This window comes from Cygnus atratus, chromosome 25 (assembly GCF_013377495.2).
Source record: "Cygnus atratus isolate AKBS03 ecotype Queensland, Australia chromosome 25, CAtr_DNAZoo_HiC_assembly, whole genome shotgun sequence".
Classification (NCBI taxonomy): Eukaryota; Metazoa; Chordata; class Aves; order Anseriformes; family Anatidae; genus Cygnus; species Cygnus atratus.
In genome coordinates this window covers 2040724-2062810 of record NC_066386.1, presented here as the reverse complement: position 1 = coordinate 2062810, position 22087 = coordinate 2040724, and the positions used below count along the sequence as shown (strand labels likewise).

At 67.7% G+C, this 22087-nt stretch overlaps 2 protein-coding genes across 3 annotated transcripts; both read left to right on the top strand.

The window, feature by feature from the left end:
- Window positions 1-1284: 1284 nt before the first annotated feature.
- LOC118259130 (signal transducer and activator of transcription 5B) lies at window positions 1285-17409 on the top strand. Of its 2 annotated transcripts, none has more exons than XM_035568443.2 (19): window positions 1285-1367; window positions 11533-11670; window positions 11851-12007; window positions 12097-12186; window positions 12495-12669; window positions 12750-12880; window positions 12956-13107; window positions 13182-13337; window positions 13438-13617; window positions 13721-13808; window positions 14060-14182; window positions 14311-14403; window positions 14560-14766; window positions 15207-15301; window positions 15378-15508; window positions 15838-15993; window positions 16221-16272; window positions 16610-16717; window positions 16807-17154. In XM_035568443.2, the coding sequence occupies exons 2-19, from the start codon at window positions 11543-11545 to the stop codon at window positions 16931-16933; spliced, it is 2349 nt and encodes a 782-aa protein (XP_035424336.1). In that variant the 5' UTR covers window positions 1285-1367; window positions 11533-11542; the 3' UTR covers window positions 16934-17154. The 2 variants fall into 2 exon arrangements, with proteins under 2 accessions (XP_035424336.1, XP_035424335.1); XM_035568442.2 differs by having other exon boundaries at window positions 1297-1367; window positions 15838-16008; window positions 16807-17409.
- Window positions 17410-18599: 1190 nt separating this feature from the next.
- GHDC (GH3 domain containing) lies at window positions 18600-22037 on the top strand. Its single transcript, XM_035568449.1, has 8 exons — window positions 18600-18870; window positions 19027-19157; window positions 19251-19827; window positions 20062-20251; window positions 20335-20406; window positions 20513-20646; window positions 20756-20844; window positions 21217-22037. The coding sequence occupies exons 1-8, from the start codon at window positions 18600-18602 to the stop codon at window positions 21415-21417; spliced, it is 1665 nt and encodes a 554-aa protein (XP_035424342.1). The 3' UTR covers window positions 21418-22037.
- Window positions 22038-22087: the final 50 nt, after the last annotated feature.

Genomic DNA, 22087 nt, shown 5'->3' with positions numbered 1-22087 from the left:
GGGGATGCTGGAGACCAGTGCCCGGTGCTGCTGGGGGCTCCCCCGTTACGTGCTGGTGTTGGAGCAGATCCCCCAGTACAAGCATCCCGTGCCTGCTGCCAGATCCCACTGCTGGTGCAGGCCGGAGCCCATGCTCGGTACCATTTTGGGTTCCCCCCTGCCCAGCACCAAGCCCCGTACTGTTTGGGGCTCCCCTTGTACCCAGTGCCAATGCCCCAGGCTGGTTTTTTCTCCCCCTGCAGCCAGAACTAAAGCTCGCAGCTCCTTTGGTGCTGGTGCCAATGCCCAGTGCCCGGCGCTGTGCTGGTGCTGGCCCTGGTGCCGGTGTCTGTGCTGGTGCCCAGTGCTGGTGCCAGCACCCGGTGCTGGTACTCAGAGCCTGGTGCCAGTGCCGGGTACCGGTGCCAGTGCTCGGTGCCCAGTGCCAGTACCCGGTACCAGTGCCAGTGCCCAGTACAGCTGCTAGTCCCCAGTGCCTGGTACCAGTACTGGTGATACTGATGCCCAGATGCAGGTGCCCAGTGCCAGTGCCAACACCCAGTGCACACCGCCCGAACCTGGTACCAGTATTGATGCCCAGTGCCGGTGCCCATTGCCGGTACCAATACCTGGTTCCCAGTGCCCGTGCTGGTACCCAGTACCAGTACTGGTGGTACTGATGTCTGGTGCCGGTGCCAACACCAAGCACCCAAACCTGGTACCAGTAATGATGCCTGGTACTGGTACCTGGTGCCTGGTGCCTGGTGCCCAGTGCTCAAACCTGGTACCGGTACCGATGCCCGGTGCTGGTACCCAGTGCCAGGTGCCTGGTGCCTGAACCTGGTACCAGTACCGATACCGGTGCCAGTGCCAATACCCAGTGCCCAGTGCCCAAACCTGGTACTGGTACCAATGCCCAGTGCTGGTTCCCAGTGCCCGGTTCCCGGTGTCCAAACCTGGTACCAGTACCGATACCCAGTGCCAGTGCCAACACCCCGTGCCCGGTGTCCAAACCCGATACCGGTACCAATACCGGTGCCAGTCCCCAACACTCAGTGCCCGGTGCCCAAACCCAGTATCGGTACCGATACCCGGTGCCGCTTCCCAGTACCAGTACCGACACCCGGTTCCCAACCCCCATGCTGGAGCCCGGTGCCCGGTGCCCGGTGCCGGGGGTTGGGGGGGCGGGGGGGGGCGGCGGTGCCGGGCGGGGCGGTGCAGCGGCGGGGGCGGGCCGAGCGGGGCCGGGCCGGGCCGGGCGGCGGCGGGGGGGCGGCGCAGGCAGCGGCGGCGGCGGCGGCGGCGGCCGGAGGGGGCAGAGCGGCGGCGGAGCCGAGCGCCGGGAGCCGCCGGAGCCAGCGGAGCCGCAGCCGCCGCCGCGGCCGCAGGTAGGGGCGGGCGCGGGGCCGCCGAACGGGGCCGTGCCGAGCCGGGCCGGGCCGGGCCGGGCCGGGCCCGCTTTCGCTTTCCGCGGCCGTAAACAGGGCGCGGGGGGCGGCCGGGCCGAGCCGAGCCGGGCCGGGCCGGGCCGTGCAGCGCCGCTCTCCCGGGGCCCCGGGGGGCGATGCGGGGGGGGGGGGGCACCTGCGGCCGTGCCAAGGCGCCGTCGGGGGGTTCGGTGCTGTTCGGCTTTTTAAAATGTTGATTATTTTATTTTTATTATTTTTTTTCCTTCCCCCCCCCCCCCCCTCCTTTTGGTAAATATTTTGGCTGTTTCGTAACTCGCGGCGGCCAAACGCAACTTCGCGGCGGGGCCCGGCGCAGGGCCCTTGGCCTCGCTTTTCTCGACGGCGAACCGGGACCGGGAGCCCCGGCGGCGGCAGCGCCTGGCCCCCACCTTCCCCGGGCCCCCCCGGGTGCCCCCGGGCCCCCCCGGAGCCCGGCAGGTGCGGGCCGGGCCGGGCGCACGCCCCCGCGGGGGGCGCGGACTTTGCGCGGCCGCTGCGCGGAGCCCGGCGGGGGGCACGGCGCATCCCGGACCGGGGAGAGGGGGGGGGGGACATGGAACTGGAGGGGGGGAAACGGGACCGAGGGGGGGACACGGCACCGGGGGGGGGGGGCCCGCCGTCTGCAAGGCTGGAGCCGCCGAGGACGCGGCGGTGCGGGAAGGGGCCGCTTGTCAGCGGCTGTGCCTCCGGGAGGCAACTCGGAAAGTGCTCAGATGATGTCCGGGGAGGTCGCGTGCGCCGTGCCCAGGAGAGCCTGGCACCCCTCCGGGCTGGGGGGGGGAGTGGGGGGGGGGACGCGGGGCAGCCCCCTCCTGCTCGCCAGTGCTCGGGAGCGCGGCGGCGTGCCGCTGGGCAGAGCCGCAGCGGGATGGAAAATAAATCCCTCAGCCAAGATGGGAGCGGTGAGAGCGCCCTGGCGTGCGGCGCCCGGTGGCCTTTCACCCAACTCGTTTGCCGGCCGGCGTTAGCGGCAGGGCTAATTACGACCCCTCGGGAGGGAGAGCCACCTGTCAGATAGGATATAGGAGCTGTCAGCGCCCTGCATGGGTCTGGCCAGCCGGCGGGCCCGTGCCAGGCAGGGCTCTCCGGGTGCTCCTGGCCACGCTGCAGGGCCCCGGGGTGCCAGCACCCAGCCCTGGGTGAGGGCTCGTCCCCGGGGGCATGGCCCAGCTCAGGCACCTCCGCCTGATTGCTGACGGCAGTAACACCTCTGATGGCAGCGCGGAGCTGGGGCCGTTGGCTCATGAGAGCTTGCAGTCAGAGCCCCACACGCCCCACCTTGCTCAGGAGAGCCCCACGGCTCGGGGAGGGGAGGTGTCCCCCGGCAATTTGCCCGTGGGTTCTTGGCTGTCATCGATGGGCCATGCTGCGGCATGGCACGACCGAAGCATGGCACGGGGCAACAGGGCTCACCCGGGGCAGGACATGGGCTCAGAAAGTCCCCAGGAGCCTGTGGAGCACCTGGGGCTTTTGGAGGACGGCGACTGGAGCAGAGCTGCGGTGCTGCCCGGCCCCCGTGCTCTGGGGGAACGTGGGTTAAACCCCAACACGCCGTCAGCTCTTGGCGACGTCCTTGGGAAGCCCGGAGGATGCAAGCAGGCGTGCTTCTCGCCAGCAGCATGCCGTGGGCTATGCTGGTGCAGCAGGACACCCCTGGCCCCCCTGCCAGCCCTGCACCTCCAGCAGAGCTCGTGGCTGCAGCGCGGAGCTGTGCAAGCCCTGGAGCTGGATCCTGCACGGGGCATCTGGTGCGGGGTGGTTGCAGAGCCTGGCCCGTGCCACGGGGACCGGGGAAGCAGCCTGGCCTCATGCACCAGCACAGCAATCCTTACCTGGTGGTGCTGGAAGGGTGCTTGGGGCCCGGCGCCTTGCTCTGGGGTCAGGAGGCGAAGGTTTTAGGGGCGTCTGCTTCACGCACCCGTGGGGGAGCTGCAGCAAGCTCTGGGGCTCCCAAAGCCGGCAGGATCCCAGCCTGACTTGCTTTGGCTCCCGAGCGCCTGACACGAGGATGGAGCCCCTCGCCGTGGGCTGTGCAACCATCCCTGGAGCTCGGGGCTTGCCCCCAGCACCGGGGAGGCGACTGGCCGTGCTGTGCTGCACAACATGGGAGGAGGAGCTCCCGCTGAGACCGAGAGGCGTCAACAGCCTGACCCTGGGGGAGCCCACGCTGGAAACAGGGAGCGATGGGCTGCTGTCGCCACCGCTGCATTTCAGGGCTTTTCCTATGGTGTGGCCCCTCGGGGGGTGCCTGGCCCCCCAGCAGTTGTCTCTGGAGCTGCGTCACCAGCTTCAATGCGCTTGCCTTGTCCCTCTGCAGCACGACGCCGGTGCCTCGGGGGGGGATGTGGCCCCACCAGGGATGCTCGCCCGAGCGCTCGGGGCCGGGGAGCAGCCGCCGGGGATGCTCTGCGCCGTGAGTGACACGGAGCCGCTGCAGGGACCTTCCCCTCGCGCTGCAGGGGAAGTGCTGACTCCGAACAGGCTGTGAGGTCTTCGCCGTGGGGTTTCCCAGCTCTCTCTCGAGTGATAGCAAAACCCAGATACCCTGCTCGCGAAAAATCCCTGCTCCTTGTACTCCTGCCCCGCGTGGGCGGCCAGGCGGTGAGCGGTGACTGTGCTGTGCTGCGTACAGTAAAGCGGCCCCGTCAGCTGGGAAATGACTTTTTGCTCTGCAAGGAATTACTGTAAGCCTTCGAGGGGCCTCGCAGCAGTCCCCGGGCACGGCAGGAAGGTGGAGTGGGGGTGCCTGCATTGCGGGGGCACCGTCCCCTTGGCTGAGGGGCTCCCGGGGGTGCTGGTGCCGCTCCTGGCTCCCCCCCAGCCGGGCTGGGGGTCAGGGCTGGGCTCTGGCCCCGGAGGCTGTGCCGGCTGCTGGCTGGGCTCAGCCTGCCCCGGGGCTCCAGCACGCTCCAGGAGGAGCAGCCTCGACAGCTGTAATGTTTCTGTGGCGTGCCTTTCCTTTCATGGGGTGTCTATTTTGCAACCCCCAAGTGTTTTGATCCCGGGAGGAAGGGGGGCGGGGGTGTTCACCCTGGCACCGCGTGTCCGGTGCAGGGATCCAAGCTGTGCCGGGCATGCCCCGTATTTTACATGCAGCAACAGTTCTAGCAACATCTGCTGGCTGATAAAAGGTACGTTTGCCGTGAACTGCTTCTCCCTGCCGCGTTGGGAAATGTCGAGGGGGAGGCACACATGTGAACACGGCTTCCTGGCCGATAGGGGTGAGCCGAGTTGCTGATAAAGCAGAATCCACCCATCTAGCTGCACCAGAGGGGCCGGGAGCGCCGGCTGCCTGCAGAAGGGCGTGCTTCTCGCCCCGGGGCGCGCTCTCCACGCAGCCCGGGAGCGATGCGCGGCCTCCTGGCTCCGCACCGGGGCTCTGGCGGCTGGGATGCCGCAGCCGGTCCGTGACATGGTCACGACGCTGCTCCCCGTTTTTGAAGCGGTCGCTGGTGAGTTTTGCAATCTCCATTTCTCGCTGTGACTTCGCGTCTTCCTCTCGTTGCCATACGTAGAGGCCGGGCTCCGGCAGGGCTCTGCCTGGGGAGGGAATTGGGGAAAAGGCTGGTGCTCGGCCAGGGCTGGAAGCGCCTGCGCGGCCCCGGCGGCTGAGTGCCCCTGTCTGGCTTTGTGTTCCTCCGCCTGCAAAGCTTTTACAGGGAAAAGAGGCAGGTCTCGCTTGCGGCACATCGCAGCCCCTCGCCTGGGCTAAAACACAGCTGTAAAACGATCCCTGGCCTAGCTGTTGTTCAAACGCAGCCCTGGCGCTTTGGGGCTCGACGGCACAGCTGCCTCGGCCCCGGCACGCTCCTTTTATAAACCCATTCGTCACCTAGGCCTCTTAGAAATGTTTAGGTGGGGGATTTGCGGCGCAGCCCGCGCTCACGTGGCAAGTGTCACTGCCGAACTCGGGGCTGTGGTGCCCCCGGGTGCTGCTCCCGCTGGCAGAGCAGGCGCTGCCGTCCCACAGAGTGCCGCCGGCTCCAGCTCCTGGGCTGTGTTTTGCCCCCTGAACGCTGCCGGGGGGGTCACGCTGCCCTGCCCGCACCCCCAGCAGGAGCCACAGCATGGCATGGGCAGGACCCGGCTGGTTTTTGATCCCTGTGTTTGTGGGGTCGCATCCCCACGGTGCCGCTCCGCGGGGTGGCTGGGGCGTGCGCCGGGCACTGGGAGCGTGAAGGCAAACGTTGAGCTCTGCCACCACCGTGGGAGGGACCCGCCAGCCCTGGGGTGCTGCTAGGAATGAGATTTTGTTGCCTCAGACATCCGTGTTTTGGCTTTTTGTTCCCATTCTGACAAGTTCCCTCTGCTCCCGGCTTCCCTGGGTGTTTGCACGCCCCCTCCTCCTGCAGCGAGGTTTGCTCTGCCTCCCTGCCTGCTCTGCTGCCCCGCTCCGAGAGCATCTCCCTGCGGGGCTGCGTTGTGCCACCTGCACCTCAGCTCCTAAAAACTCCCCAAAAAAACCCCAAAGCGCCTGCCCGGTGTGCCGCGGCAGGGTGGGAAGCCTCGGCATGCATGCACCGACAGCAGGCAGTTTTCCTCCTGACCGGGCACGCAAATTGGCTGCTCGTCTGCACCCAAGGGAGCCCAGATGCTGCCAGCTGCGCCGGGACCCCTGGGGGAGGCAGAGGAGGGGGGGGGGTCACTGCGGGTCCCCCGGCGGTGGCTCCCACACGTCCTCCCCCTGGGATGGAGCGGGGCCGCCGGTGCCTGCGCTGCCCCGTCTGGGCTCCGCGCTGCAAATCCCGCTTGGCAGGTAACTGGATTAGCCCGATTGTGCGCGCTCGCTGAGGCATGGCAGATAAAATGAAATTGTGTCTCCAGCCCCAAATCGGGACTAATTCGACGCTGCAATGAGCTTAATCCTCGCGTCCTTCCGATCAGCCCGGCCCTCCCGGGCTTGTGCTGGGTCTGGGCAGGAATTAGCGGCGTGCCCGGGGCTGGGGGGTGCGAGGGGGGGGGCGCGGGTCCCAGGTGGCTGCGTCCGGTCCCCTCTGTGCCAGCAGGGGCTGGCACCGTGTCCGACGGGTGCTGCATCCCGAGCCGCTGCCTTCCCGAGGTGTAGGGCAGGGCTGGGGTCCTCGCCGTCGTGCTGAGCTTTCAGTGCGTCGGGGAAAATATCGTGCTCCGTCAGAGGTGCGGGGTTGGGGTGAGCCGGGGGGGGGGCGGCCGGGGGCTGCTCCTGCAGCACGCAGGACCTGTCGTCTCTCGGCCCCTGGATTCGAGGGATTTCACCGGGATTTCGTCGGGTATTTTGGTGGTTTTGTTATTACGCAGGTTTCTGGGCCTTTGTGGTCGTGAGGGAAAATCTGCAGAGGGGAGCCACGCGTTCCCGAAGGCTTCAAATGCCAGAGGGCAAATCAAACCCAACGCTGGTGGCTCGTAGTAATGTCACCTGAAGGCAGTCCCTGCTGCCATCCTGAGTCACTGGCTGTGGGTTTTTGGGTGGCAGCGCTGCTCCCTGCCCATGCTGAGGCTGCGCAGGGGACGTGGGGCGCTGCCATCTACGTGCGCGGCCAGCTTCTACCCCTGGACAGCGTCAGGCCGTGTTTGGGGTTTCCTTGTTCCTGTCAGAGCTCAAGTTCTCCATTTTGGCTCCCAAAGCCGCCGGCCCACGGGGCCGCTGCCGGATGGGAGAGCCCAGAGCGGGCAGCACGCCTCCGCCCGCCGGCTGCTGGGCCCTCGGCCCTGCCCCGGGGAGGAAATAGTGAATTTTCAGAGCCGCCGATGCCTCGTCCGTGAGCCCCGAGTTCCCCTGCCCCAGCACGGACGGTTTCCAGCGTGGGCTGCAGGCTCGTGGCGGGCAGGGCACCGACCTTGATGCTGCCAGGGCAGAGCCCTCGGCCGCCGCCGCTCTGGTGCACGAGGCGACCAGAAGCCATCAAAGCGCCGCGCTTCTAGAAGGAGCTCGCCTCCTGCGCCCGGCGCTGCCTCCACCTCTCGACCGAAAGCTGGAAACCACATGCAGGCGTAGAAGGGGCGAGCCGCGCCAATTCCAGCGCCGGCTGCCCTCCACGCTGGCCCCAGCGCAGCCCGGTGCTCGCTGGGGAGCTCGGAGCGGGCAGGGGGGGCCGGGGGCCGCTCTCCAGCGGCTTTGCCCCGGTGCCGTGCGCCGGGGGAGGCGCGGGGCCGCGAGCGGAGCCGTGGGGCGCAGGTGAGTCCAAGCCCTCCATCCCTCCCGCATCCCTCCCACACCAGTCCTCCGGGTCCTTCCCCGGCTGCCCTCAGGGTGTGGGGGCACGGGGGGGGGGGGGGGCTCAGCCCCACGGGGAGAGGCCGTGCCCCGCTGCGGGGTTAAGGATCAGGGGGCGCCGGCCCCGTGCCCCCGGCCGCACCATGCAGGCGGCAGCGGAGGAAGCTGCCGGAGCCCGGCGCTGCCCGACTGCGCAGGCAGCTGACATTTTGGAAGGAAATAGCTGCTCTCGGCTCCTTCCTGTAGCTCGCAGCCTGCGAAACGGCCGCAACGGGAGCCCGGCTGCGCTGGCAGCGCCTGCCCGGAGCCGTGGCCGGGCTGCCCCCGGGGAGGGGGGGGCCGCAGCGGGCAGAGCAGCGCTGACCCCCGGTGAGTACGGCTGTGGGATGGGCACCCAGCCGGTGCTGCTGGTCTGGTGCTGTGGGGGAACCGAGCACCGTACCCGGGGGCTCATCTACCCCCCACCAAAGCCATGTGTGGGGAGGCCGTGGCACGGCTGCCCGTGGGCTCCGGGCCCCTTTGGGTGCGTGCCGAGCCCTTCGTGTCCCCTCCGGGCAGGGCAGGACGTGGTGCGCAGCGGCCACGTGCGAGGCGAGGGGGCTGAGCTGGGGCAGCCCCGGGGGGGTCGAGCCAATAGGGGCTGCCCCAGGGGGCTCCGTGCATCCCCCGGGCACACGTGTGGCATGCAGGGGACGAGCGGTTGTCTGCAAGGGGGGTCGGGAGGGGACTGGAGCCCATCCATGTGCCGAGCAGCCACTGTCGGCTGCCAGCGTTACCATTCCCAGGGCCTGGCTGGAGGCTGGGGGCCGGATTCTGCCCCAGAGGGGAGCCAGCATGGGGCTGCCATCTCGGGGGGATGCGGGTTCCCATCCGGCGGGGGCAGGCGTGATGCCCCCAGGGCAGGACCAGAGACCCCCCCCCACCCCCAGCAGCACCAACCCTGCGGGGAGCGCGGGGTCCAGCCCTGCGGCCGCCAGCGAGGCCGGCTCTGACCTGGAAGCGATCGTGGGCTCCCGGAGGTGCCGAGAAACCACGTGTCCGTGTGTTTACTGCGGCGGGCGCAGGGCTGCTACGTGCCGGCGGGACGGAGCCGGCGCCGCGGCTGCACCGCCGGTGGGGCCCCGCACTCCCTGCCGGGAAGGAAGCTGCACCCAGAACCCCCCCTCTGCGGGGCCGGGGGAGCGCCAGGCAAAGGGCAGCGCGGGTGCCACGGCGGCAGAGGGGCTGCACGGGGCAGGCGTGTGTGGGGGGTGTAGCCAGAGCCCTTTGGTGTGGCCCCCCCAGGGCTTCAGCTGGCTCTGCGGGGTGCAGGAAGGGAGCTGGGGCTGCATTCGGTGGCGGTGTCGGGGTGAGGGCAGGGGGTGAACCTGGGTTGTGAGCTGAGTGTCAGGAGTGTGCCATGGCTGTGCCACGAGCGTCCCGCGAGCATCCCATGGCTGTGTGCCCCCAGCATCCCACGGCTGTGCCATGAGCATCCCACGGCTGCGCCAGGAGTGTCCCGTGAGCATCCTGCAGCTCTGTGCCCCCAGCATCCCATAGCTTTGCGCCACGAGCATCCCATAAGCATCCCATGGCTCAGCCCGAGCCGGCTCGCTGGGGCGAGCAGCAGCCCCTGGGTGCAGGCCCTGGGGCAGGAGCTGCCCACGGCGGGGCTTTGCCATGCTCGCCGCGCACGGGAACGCGCTGCCGCCAGCCTCGCCCTGTGAGACATTTCCCTCCTTTTGTCTGCTCGCCCGTGGGCTCTGGCTTTCCTGCAGCACACGATCCGGAGCTGGCTGCCAGCCTGCCGCTGTGTCTGGGAGACTCCGGGGCTGCCAAGGGGGGCTTTGGCCATAGCCCGGCCCCGCTGCTGCCCTACAAGGGTCCCTTGGCCACCTGCTATCCCCCAGGGTGCTCCCGCACCCCTCCGTGCATTCCTTCCCGTGTCACCACCTTTAGCCCGCTGGGAAACCTCTTTTAGGTGAATTTCGCCCATTTTGCAGCCAGTTTGGCAACGCCGATGGGGCAGCGGGGCCACTGGATGCTGAAGCATCGTCCACATCTCCCATCCTTCTCTTCACGGGCATCCCCTGCCCGAGCTGTCCCCTCGGGGGCTGCCGTCCCCATCCCCGACCCTTGTCCAGCCGCCGTGCGTGCAGCCTCGCAGGCGCTAAGTCACCGGCGAGCAAGTCGCTGTGGCTTGTTGAGTTGCTGCTGGTTAACCGAGCTGCGGTAATGGGTGGGATTATAGCTCGCTGCCAGCACTAAGTACATGCAAAGCAGCTTAAAACCACTGCAATTACCCGTCTCTTGCAATTGTTCGAACGTGCATGTGGCCGGTTGCTGCAGCTGGCCCCGGGTGCTGCTCGGGGAGGATGGTGCTGGTCCTGGGTCCGGCCGAAGCACCGATTGCTCACGGCTTTGCCCGTGCGATGCAGGAGCGTGGGGCTGCTGGCAAAGCGCGGCACCTCGGCTGCGGCGTGGTCACGCCGCGGGCTCGGGATGCTCTGCGGGGTGGGGATGCCCTTTGCGGGGCTTGCTGTGCCTTTTGGGATCGTGCTGAAGCCGTGGCCGGCTCTCGTGGCGGGGAAGCTCCGCTCGTGACGGCGGGGGCTGGCGCCGTGCTGGCTGCGGGCGCGCTCCGGGCACCCTGCGGCTCCCCGGGGAGGTTTGCCAGCCTGCGGGTGAGGCACGGGAGACCAAAATGAGCCGCTCGGAGAAACGCCCGCGGATGCATTGGTGGTGCTTTTCGGCACATAGCGAGTGTGTCAGAGCCCGTCACGAGTGCTCTTCGGGGCTGTCCTCGCCGTCCTGCCGCTCCCCTCGCCAGCGCTGGCGTGCCGCTGGCTCGGTTTGCGCCCGGCCGTTCCCAGCAGCAATATTCACAGCTCCTGCTCCAAGGCCACAGCCTTTTGTCCGCCCTGATGGCGAGCTGACCGCAGCGGCAGAGCAATACTTGTTGCTTAACAACACGGTGAAGTGGAATAGGAAGCGTTCTGCTGCTGTACGCTGGGAATACATCACCTCGTTTCGATAGGAGGAGCAGCGTTTGGGTTTTGTCCGTGCTGATGTTCCTGCGCTGGGCTTGGGCTGCTCCCGGGGTTTCATCCATTCCTGGCGCAGTAAAAAAAAAAACATTCCTGGCGTTCCCTGCAGCTCCGCCAGCAGCAGCGTTTTCCATCAGGGCCTCTTATCAATTGTTCGCAATTGCTGACTGCCCGTACGCATCCTGCTGTCAGCCTTCCCCCTTTCCCTATCCCTCGTCGCTTTCAGTTTTTATTGCTTCCCCCAGGTCCTCCTTACCAGAAGGATTTCTAACTCAGCGCCTTTTCCGTGAATGTGGAAATGTTCCTTGCTTTTTATAGGGGAAAAAATCATTTATAGCCAACTGGGTTATTGTTCCTCTCCCTGTGCTTGGGGCAGGGTGTGGAGGAAAGCTCTGGCTTTTCAGAGGTGCCGTCTCCCTGCTGCGTTTGGGGTGTGTGTGGCTGCCCCATGACGACCCAAGGAGCAGTGGGGATGCCAGGCTCACCCCAAAAGGCGCTTTGTAAAGCCCCACGCTGTGGTGCTGGGGCGCGGGGTGGGCGGCTGTGATCCTATGTGACCATGGGGGCTGCTCCTGCCCGGCCGGTGCTGGGGCTCCTCTCCAGCCCCCCCATCCCTCCTCGCTTCCCTGGCCGTGCGCCCGCGGTGCTGCAAAGGGAAACCACGGCTGCGTGGCGTGGCCGAGGCAGCAGAGCTTTGGCAGCAGAGCTCTCCGAGGGCTTTCCCTAGAAAATAGCGGGTAGCACGCAGCCGCGGTCCCCCTGTCCCCTTGTGGTGACTCTGGCAGCGCTCGGTGCCGGAGGAGCCGGGAAGCTCCTGTAAATCTGGGGGGTGCTCGGTGCCGGGAACCCCCCCGCGTGATGCGCGCCCGCCGCGTGTCCCCGGCAGGTGGTGAGCCATGGCGGTGTGGATCCAGGCGCAGCAGCTCCAGGGCGAAGCCCTGCGGCAGATGCAGGCGCTCTACGGGCAGCACTTCCCCATCGAGGTGCGGCACTACCTGTCGCAGTGGATCGAGAGCCAGGCATGGTAGGTCGGGGGGGGTGCCCGTCCCCGCGGGACCTGCTGCCCCCCACCCCGCCACCAGCCTCGGCAGCATCCGTGCCGGGGGGGGGGTCCCCGCTGTGCCGAGCCCCCCCCGTGGGGCCGGGCTGGCCTGATGCCATCGCTCTGTGTCCCCCCCCCCCCCCCTCCCCTCCTCCTCTCAAGGGACTCCATCGACCTCGACAACCCCCAGGAGAACGTGAAGGCGACGCAGCTGCTGGAGGGGCTGATCCAGGAGCTGCAGAAGAAGGCGGATCACCAAGTGGGTGAAGACGGCTTCCTGCTGAAGATCAAGCTGGGGCACTATGCCACGCAGCTGCAGGCGAGTTGGGGGGGGGGCTGTGGCGGGTGGGGGCCGGGGCGGGGGGGGTCCTTGCCCCACGCCTGGCTCAAGTTTTGTCTCCCGTGCAGAACACGTACGACCGGTGCCCCATGGAGCTGGTGCGCTGCATCCGGCACATCCTCTACCACGAGCAGAGGCTGGTGCGGGAGGCGAACAACGTGAGTGGGGGCTGAGGGGCATCACCGTTTGGGGGCGGGGGGGAGGACATGGGTCCTGCAGGGTGGGGGGGGTGCTGGGGGTCTCCGTCACCTGGGCTGTGGGAGCAGCCCTGAGGCAGGAGGTGCTCAGCACCCAGGTGGGCTGGGGAGGGTCCCCATTGCCCCCCAGCACCCAGGTGGGCTGGGGAGGGTCCCCATTGCCCCCCAGCTCCCAGGTAGGGTGGGGAGGGTCCCCATTGCCCCCCAGCACCCAGGTGGGGTGGGGAGGGTCTCCCAACCCTTGCTGAGCGCTGGCGGTGCCTGTGCAGAGCCCCTCGCCGGCCGGCTCCCTGGTGGACGCCATGTCGCAGAAGCACCTGCAGATCAACCAGACCTTCGAGGAGCTGCGGCTCATCACGCAGGACTCGGAGAACGAGCTCAAGAAGCTGCAGCAGACGCAGGAGTACTTCATCATCCAGTACCAGGAGAACATGCGCCTCCAAGGTGGCTGGGGGGACCAGGGAGGGGACGCGGGGACCCGGGCGCTGGCGGTGCTGGCCCTGACGCTGCGCCCCGTCCCCCAGCCCAGTTCTCCCAGCTCTCCCAGCTGGGTCCCCAGGAGCGCCTGTCGCGGGAGACGACGCTGCAGCAGAAGAAGGCGTCGCTGGAGGCTTGGCTGCACCGGGAGGCCCAGACACTACAGCAGTACCGCGTGGTGAGTGCCGGGGGACCGTCCCCGCGCCGGCTGTGCCGCCGTCCCCGCGCCCCGTGACACCGTGCCGCCTCGCAGGAGCTGGCCGAGAAGCACCAGAAGACGCTGCAGCTGCTGCGCAAGCAGCAAACGACCATCCTGGACGACGAGCTGATCCAGTGGAAGCGCCGGCAGCAGCTGGCGGGGAACGGGGGTCCCCCCGAGGGCACCCTGGACGTGCTGCAGACCTGGTGGGTGCGCCGGGGGGGGGCGGGCGGGGTGCTGAGCCCTTGCACGGCGGGTGCTGAGCCTCGCTGCCCCCCAGGTGCGAGAAGCTGGCGGAGATCATCTGGCAGAACCGGCAGCAGATCCGCCGGGCCGAGCACTTGTGCCAGCAGCTGCCCATCCCCGGCCCCGTGGAGGAGATGCTGTCGGAGCTGAACGGCACCATCACCGACATCATCTCTGCCCTGGTCACCAGGTAGAGGCAGCCTCGACGTGGGCTCAGGGGGATTTGGGGGGCCCGGTTGGGGGCCTTGGGCTTCTGTGCCCGCCTGCCCCTGACCCCCGTGCCCCCCCAGCACCTTCATCATCGAGAAGCAGCCCCCCCAGGTGCTGAAGACGCAGACCAAGTTCGCGGCCACCGTGCGGCTCCTGGTGGGGGGGAAGCTGAACGTGCACATGAACCCCCCCCAGGTGAAGGCCACCATCATCAGCGAGCAGCAAGCCAAGGCCCTGCTGAAGAACGAGAGCACCCGCAAGTAATACCCGGGGTGGGGGGAGGCTGGGGGGGCTGAAGCAGGACACGGAGGGGGGCTGCCCCCCGTCCTGGTGGTCCCCCTGACCCCGTGTGTTCCCACGCAGTGAAAGCAGTGGGGAGATCCTCAACAACTGCTGCGTGATGGAGTATCACCAGGCCACCGGCACGCTCAGCGCCCACTTCCGCAACATGGTGAGAGCCCCCCCGCCCCCCTGTCCCAGCGCTCACCCTGTCTCGTGTCCCCTCGTGTCCCCATCTGCGCCATGTCCCCCTGCGGTCACCCTTTGTGTTGCCAACCCTGCTGTGTTCGCAGGTCATGTCCCCAGCTGTCCTGTGCTCCCCTTCCATGTGCTCGCCCCTCGTGCCCCCAGCTATGCCCTGTCCCCCTGTGTCCCCCAACTGTCCCTTGTCCCCCCCCGTGCTCACCCCTCGTGTCCCTGCAGTCCCTGAAGCGGATCAAGCGCTCAGACCGCCGCGGTGCTGAGTCGGTGACGGAGGAGAAGTTCACCATCCTCTTCGAGTCGCAGTTCAGCGTTGGTGGCAACGAGCTGGTCTTCCAGGTGAAGGTAAAGCCACCAGCGAGCTGCGGGGCACCGTGCCCACGCTGTGGGGCCGGGCTCGGGCTATGGGGCAGCCGCGGTGCCCCACGTCCCATCCCACCTCAGCCCCGTCCCGTCGTCCTTCCTCCTGGCAGACGCTGTCCCTGCCCGTGGTGGTGATCGTGCACGGCAGCCAGGACAACAACGCCACGGCCACCGTGCTCTGGGACAACGCCTTTGCGGAGCCTGTGAGTGCCACCACCCGTGGGGGGGACCAGAGGGGCTCCGTATCCCCCCGGGGGGCTGCGGGAGGGAGCAGGGCTCGTCTGGTGGGGCCGTGCTCGGGGCTGGATGGTGGCAGGGGGCAGCGCTTCGTGCTGACCCTGCGCCGTGTCCCCCCCCAGGGCCGCGTCCCCTTCGCGGTGCCTGACAAAGTGCAGTGGCCGCAGCTCTGCGAGGCGCTCAACATGAAGTTCAAGGCGGAGGTGCAGAGCAGCCGCGGGCTGACGAAGGAGAACTTGGTGTTCCTGGCGCAGAAGCTCTTCAACAGCACCAGCTCCCACCTGGAGGATTACAGCAGCACCACGGTGTCCTGGTCCCAGTTCAACCGGGTGAGGGGGGCGGCTCGGCGCTGGGAGGGCCGGGGAGCCCCGGGGTGCTGCCATGCGCCGGGACCGGGGCTCTGCTACGCCCACGGTGCCAGCGCTTGTGCCGAGGGATAGGATGGGGCATGTTCCTCCCAAGGAGCTGGGTTTTGTCGGAGTGGTGCAAAACCCAAACAGGAGCCAGCTGCAGCGGGGCGGAAGGCTTTGCCTTCCGTGCTTGGAAGGTTATGGGGGGCTGGAGCTGTGCTCTGCGCCCTCGGGGAGGCATTGCTGGTGTTCCCCCGGGGCTGGGCCGTGTGGCTGGGCACTGGTACAAGGCCAACTGGTGCCTGGCTTCGCCGCCTCAGCCTCCATGCCATGGGCCAGGTCTCCGTGTGTGCTTGTGCTGTTTAACAGCAGCTACACGGCTGGAGACGAGAGCGCTCATTCTCTGGGCGTTTCAACAGGAAAACCTGCCCGGGAGGAACTACACCTTCTGGCAGTGGTTCGACGGCGTGATGGAGGTGCTGAAGAAGCACTTGAAGCCGCACTGGAACGACGGGTAAGAGCCCTCCCGCCCCGCGTGTGCCGCCCCGCGCGCGCCCGCCCGCCCGCCCTGACGCCCTCGCTCTGCCTAGGGCCATTCTGGGCTTCGTGAACAAGCAGCAGGCGCACGACCTGCTCATCAACAAGCCCGACGGCACCTTCCTCCTGCGCTTCAGCGACTCGGAGATCGGCGGCATCACCATCGCGTGGAAGTTCGACTCCGGTGAGCGCAGCCCTCGAGCCCCCCCGTGCTTGGCTTTCCCAGTTTGGGGACCGAAGTGTCCCCATCCGTGGGGCTCGTGGTGTTCCTTCGGCACCTACGTGTGTCCCCTCGGTGCCAGCACCATCACCACCAGGCACACGGTGCCCCTGCGAGGACAAACCTGCCCCCAGGTCCCGTTAGCTCCTGCCTGGTCCTGCGTTCTGGCGAGCTGCGCCTCGTCCCTAAATGTTATAGGAAGGATAAAGCGCAGGAAACTGGGATTTTCCAGACTGGTTTCGCCGTCACGGCGAGCCCTGGGCATCACCGCGGTCCTCGCTCTTGTTTTCCAGCTGAGAGGATGTTCTGGAACCTGATGCCTTTCACCACCAGGGACTTCTCCATCCGCTCCCTGGCCGACCGCCTCGGGGACCTCAGTTACCTCATCTACGTGTTCCCCGACCGGCCCAAGGACGAGGTCTTCTCCAAGTACTACACGCCGGTTCTCTGTGAGTCCACGCCAGGTAGCGCTGCCCCTTCACCCCTCACGCATCCCTCTCTGTGCATCCTACCGGGGGGGAGAGCCTGGGCTTGCCAGCACCCCCTGCCCTGGGCCACATCCAGCCCGGGGGGGCCCTGCAGCTGGCCGTGCCGTGAGCCCCCAGCCCCTCCGCAGGCTTGCAGCACGTGCCTCCTGCTCTGAGGCTCAGCACTGCCTTTTTTTTTTTTCCTCTAGCTAAAGCCGTGGATGGGTACGTGAAGCCACAGATCAAGCAAGTAGTGCCAGAGTAAGTACGAGGCTGCGCGGTGCCGCGGGATCATCCCCGGGGAGCCAGCTCGGGTGCTTTGCATCCCTGCCCTCCCAGCCCTAGGGGTGTGACCGTGTCAGTGCTGGGGGGCGAGGAGAGCACGGTGCGGTGCCGTGGCCAAGCAAGGGCTGCTGTGCCCCCCCCCCCCCCCCCAAAAAAAAGACCGAATTCCCCCCGGCCAGCAGGGTTGGGACCTCGTTGGTTGCTGTTTTTTATGGGGACAGGGATAGGGTTTGGGGTCCGGGTGCCTGCCAGGAGGTGGGTGAAATTCCCGGGACGTATCCACGTCCCAGCCCGTGCCACCTCGTCCCCGTAGGTTTGTCAGCGCATCAGGCGACGCTGCCCCCGGGGGGGCCACCTACATGGACCAGGCTCCTTCGCCCGCCGTCTGCTCCCAGCCCCATTACAACATGTACGCCCAGAAGTAGGTATCGGGTCCCTCGTCCGTGTCCCCCCCCCCTCTTCCAGCAGCCTGTCCCCGACCCCAAACCTCACCCCCCTGGCCTCCCGCAGCCCCGACGCCGTGCTGGACCCCGAGGGCGACTTCGACCTCGACGACACCATGGACGTGGCCAGGCACGTGGAGGAGCTGCTGCGGCGCCCCATGGACAGTCAGTGGATCCCCCACGCCCAGTCGTGACCACCGGGCGTCCCGGCCCCACGCCGGCCCCCCCCCGGCACTGTGGGGACTGTGCTGTGTTCGTGTCTCTGTGCCCAGCTGGGGGGGGGGGGGGGGTTCAGGCGGCGATGGAGGGGGAGGTTCTCGCCCCCAGAGATTTGCTCTGTGCTGTCTAGAAACGCAGGGTGGTGTCCGGCTCTTTGGTGTTTATGCCCTTGTATAAAAGGCAGCGGATTTGTCGCATGGTTTTTTTTTTTTTTTTCCCTCCCCCCCCCTCTATGTTCCTTTTCAAAAAGGCCCAGCTTCGGCTTTCCGCTTCTGCGAGCACCGGCCCCTGGAGCTGCCCCGCTTCCTGTAGCCTGTGTGTCGTCCCGTCCCCCCCCCGTCCCCCCCCCCAAAAAAAATGTGGGGCTACTCGGGGCGGGGGGCCCGGGGGGGGCCCGGATTCGCTTTGTGCAGTCGTCACCAAGAATGTACATGTGCGCGTTGGTGTTTTTATCTCCTTGACTCTGTTCCCCAAGGGAGGGGGGAGCATGGGGCGGGAGGGGGGGGGATATGGCCCATGCTGGCGCTCTGTGCCATCGGGGGTCCCCTCCCGGACCTCGTCTCCTCCTCTGGCCCCCCCCAAGGATTTTGGCAGCCCCCCCTCCACCAGCTCCCGGTCCCGCCGTGTCCCCCTCTGGCCCCTCCGGCACCAGCGCAGCGAGGGGGGGGCAGAGCGGGAGGGGAACCTGAGCGAGGGTGGCAGGGATGGGCATGGGGTGGCGGGGGGGGGGTTGAGGGGGGGCAGGATGGGAGCCCTCCGATTCCCCCCCCCCCCGCCGCCTCGTCCCATCCGTGTCCCCGAAACTCTGGTTGCCTGGCGATGTTATTTTTCTACCACAGAGTAAATAAAGCACGGAATATTTTTGTAACACAAAAGCTCTGGGTTTCACGTGTGTCTTGGGAGGGGGGGGCGCAGCCCCCTGCCCTAATAAATTTGTTTTTTTTTTGGGGGGGGGGGGAAGGAGCCCTTTTCCTGCACCCCCTTGGGTCGGGCAGCATGGGTGCCCCCTGCTCCATCCCCCAGGTGAGCTGGGGTGGGGTGGGGGGGGGGGGGGCTGGGGGCATTTTCCCAGGGGCAAAGCAAAGCAAAACAAATTGCAGTATTTTATTATTTTTTAAAGCAAAGGAGCCGTTTCTTGCCAAGGTTTGGAGGGCGGGAGGGGTTTGCTTTTGTTTTTTTATCCGCGATTTATTTCTCTGCCTGCGTTGGCCCGGAGGGGGGGGTTTGGGGGGGGGGGGGCGGAGCAGGGGCTTGCGGGAGGCTGGGGCCGGGGCTGTGTCTTTTTTTTAAAAATTTTATTTTATTTTTTAATTTGTAGAAAGGAGCGAACAAAAGGAAATAAACCCCGTAATTTAACGCGGAGGCGGAGCCGCCCTGCGCTCATTTCCCCGCGGGGGGGGGCGCTCAGCGGGCGGGACCGGTCGCGCTCATTGCCCGTCATTTCTGCCGGAGCCGGAAAACACCGGGGAGGAGGGGGGGGGACGGACCCGGTGCTAACGGGTCCGGTACGGGGCGGGGGGGGGGGGGTGGGGGAGAAAGGACAGCGACAAGGGGCGGGGGTCCCGGGGGCGGCGGGGCGGTGCTGGGGGGGGTCTCCGGTTGCGCCGCGCCCCCGGGATGCTGCTGCCGGTGGTCCCGGGGATGCTGCTGGCGACGGCCCCCGGGATGCTGCTGCCGGTGGCCCCCGGGATGCTGCTGCCGGTGGCTACCGGGTTGCTGCTGGCGGTGGCCGTGGCCGTGGCCGTGTGCGCGGTGCTGCCCGGGCCCCCCCCGCTGCCCCCCCGGCTGCTCGCGGCCGCGCTCCGCCGCGCCGCTCGGTGGCACCGGCGCCGCCTGGAGGTGCTGGGCACCGACGTGCGCCACAGCCAGGAGCGGCGGCTGCGGGGGCTGCTGCCCCCCGGCACGGCCCAGGGTGAGCCCGGGGAGGGCCGCGGTGGGTTGGGGGGGCGGGGGGGGGGGGGGGTTAAGAAGCGGAGGGGAGTTGGGGTTTGGTTTTTTTTTTTTTTTTTTTTTTTGGGGGGGGGGGTGTTGCGGGATGCGCGTCTCAGCCCGCCCCGTCTGTTCGCAGGGTCGGATGATTTTCGGGAGCGTCACCCCCTAACGGGGGGCTGCGCTGATGGGGAGCAGGGGGACACGGTGCCGCCGCTCAGCCTCTGGGCTTTGCTCCGGTGCTGCTGGGCCTGCGAGCCCCCGCTGCAGGTAAGGGGGGGCAGCCGGGCTGCTAAGGGGAGCACCACGGCACCCCAAACGGTGCCCAGCACCCTGCATCCCTCGCCTCTCTTCCCCACGCAGGGGTCCCTGCTCTACCTGGACGTCCTCCACGCCGCCTTCCCGCAGGCGCTGGCCCCCCGCGGCACCGCGCTGCTCAGCTGGGCACCCGCTCGCCCCCGCGCCCCGGCGGGCTGGCCCCTGCCCACCCTGTACTGCGCGCCCCCCGAGGCGGGGGCTTTGCCCTCGCGGACGGCAGCCCTGCGGGTGCAGCTGCTTTTCGCCCTGCGGGCGCGCTCCCTGCGGGTGCTGGAGGCCGGGCTGGCCTCCGAGCTGCACGATGCGCTGGCGGCGCTGCGCTCCGGCTGGCCCCAGCTGGCCCAGGACCTGGCGCTGGGCAGGTTGAGCCCCCAAAACGGGCTGCCCGAAGATTTGCGGGGCCGGCTGCAGGCGCTGCTGGTCCCTGACGCCGCCCGGGCGGCCGAGCTGCGGGCTGAGTGCGCCCGGGGCTTTGAGGGCATCGTGCAGCGCCTGTGGCCGCAGCTGCAGGTGGTGGTGGTGGGGACGGCGCACGGCGGGGAGCGGCTCTACTGTGACGCCCTGCGCCAGGCCGAGTGCAGGGGGCTGCCTTTGTACTGCCCCTTCTACCGGGCGGCAGGAGGTGAGTGCGGCCCGAGCAGGGCTGTCCCCATGGGGGCGCGGGTGGGGGGACCCCTGTTGTATGGCAGTGCGAAGCCCAGAAGAGGTGGGTGCCTCGCTGCGTGCAGTATCCCACCCCGCAGAGGCCTCTCAGCTCTCCAAAAAAACAGCCGTGCCTTGGTCTCTTCTTGGAGTGGGTGAGAAGGGAGGGCCTGGGGGGGGGGGGTCACACTGACCGGTGCTGCCCTCTGTCCAGCTCTGCTCGGTGTCAACTTATGGCCGGAGGAGCCAGAGCCCCGCTTCTTGCTGTGCCCCGACTGGGCTTTCTGCGAGTTCCTGCCCTGCCCGGCCGAGGAAGAGGAGGAGCAGCAGACGGTGCTGCTGGGCGAGCTCTGGGAGGGACGGGAGTACAGACTGGTTCTGACCGCCCGGCCCGGGGAGTACAGGTGCCTCCCTACTGCCGTGCTCCGGGGGGGCTGCACGTCCTGCGCCACCCCCCGCCGGCCTCATGCTCCCTGTGCCTGCGCAGGTGCCGTGCCGGAGAGGTGCTGAGGGTGGCCGGCTTCAACAAGCAGTGTCCCGTGGTGGAGCCCGTGCGCAGGTGAGGACACCCCAGACCCTCATCCCTCGCCGTGGGGGGGCTCTGTGCGGGGCAGGTGCTGGCGGCACCCCCGGCACGGGGCACCCACCCGTGCCCACACCGGCAGGGAGAGCCAGGTGCTGAGCGTGCGGGGCGAGAGCATCCCCGAGGAGCGCTTCTGCCGGAGCCTGTGCCGCGCCGTGGGCATGTGGCCGGGCGCTCGCCTGATCGACTACGTCTGCGTGGAGAGCTCCCTGCTGGGTGAGTCACCCCCAAAACGCCCCACCGGTCACCCCAAAGCGCAGCCAGCACCACCCGAGCCGAGCTGGGGGCTGCGGGCGGCTTTAATGCGCTCGTGGCACTGCTGCAGGCGCCTCCTCGGGGGTCTGCGCCCCCCATTACGAGGTGTTCGTGGAGCTGCGGGGCCTGAGGGACCTGTCGGAGGGGCAGCGCTACAAGGTAAGGGGGGGGCTCGGGGTTTTGGGGGGGTCTGCTGGCTGCAGGCAGGTTGCAGATCCTGCTGCCTGCTCCCTGCCTGCCCCCTGCCAGCCCCGCAGCCACGCGGTGGCAGTGCTCGCCGGCAGCCTGGGCACCTTGGGATCGGCTTTGCTGAGCTGTGCTGGCTGCAGGAGCCCGCAGGCAGTGCCCGTGGGGCTGCTGCACGCAGGAGGGGGGGGACGTGGGTATGGCTGTGCAGGAGGACTTTTGGCAAAGGGGCTCCTTCCCTGGAGCCTGGAGCCTGGGGGTTCTGGGTGTTGCGGTGGGTGGCAGCTGCTCTGTAGGGAAAACGGTTTTAGGACCTGTGAGGGCCTCCTCCCTGTCTCTCTGCAGCTGGACCACTGCCTGCAGGAGGATTTCCCCGTCTACAAATCGTTCCGCTTCAAGGGCAGCATCGGGCCCCTGCGCCTGCACCTGGTGGGGGCCGGGGCTTTCGCCCAGCTGCGGGAGGCCCTGGGCTCCCCCGTCCCCATGCCCAGGGTCCTGCGGGAGGAGCGGCTGCTGGCCGTCATCCAGAGCACCGTTATCTCCTAAAAGCAGCCCGCTCGCCGCCGGGGTTTGCTTGGTGTGTGCCTTCCAGGGAGGGATCGGGGCCAGGGTGCCTCCCTAGCGGGGGCGAGGGCACCCAGCCCCGCGGGGTTTGGCTGAGCAGAGCAGATGGAGGCAGCGAGCTCAACCATGTGCCTGCTCCCACACCTCTGGAGCCCGCTGCTGGCCCTTCCCAGGACTTTTTGGGGGCACGGAGGGGGACCGTGGGCGTGGGCGAGCATCACCAGGGGCTTTCTGGATGTGCCAGGCTTGGTCCCTACTCTGCTCAGTGCCTTGGCAGTGCCCACCACCACCCTCAGAGCTTTTCTGAGGCTTTCCTGAGGGCCACCTCGGTGCTCACAGCCCGTGGCCAGCATGGGTGACAGCAGAAAACTCCCCAGGAGCTGGCGGCCTCGGGACCCGGTGGCATTTTGCCCCTTGGCATGGATGTCCCAGGCAGGGCACGCGGTGGCCGCAGGAGCTGCTGCCATGGAGCAGCCCCTCCGCCGGGCTCCAGCTGTGTCCGTTGCTTCGGGAACAATCAGCTCCAGGAAGGGCTTTTTTAGCGTTTTGTAAAGAACAGAAGCAAAATAAAGGAGGATTATCTCTCAAATATAAACAAAGGGCAGCGCTCTGGGATTGATTTTTTTTTAATATGTTTTTAATCCTCATTAAG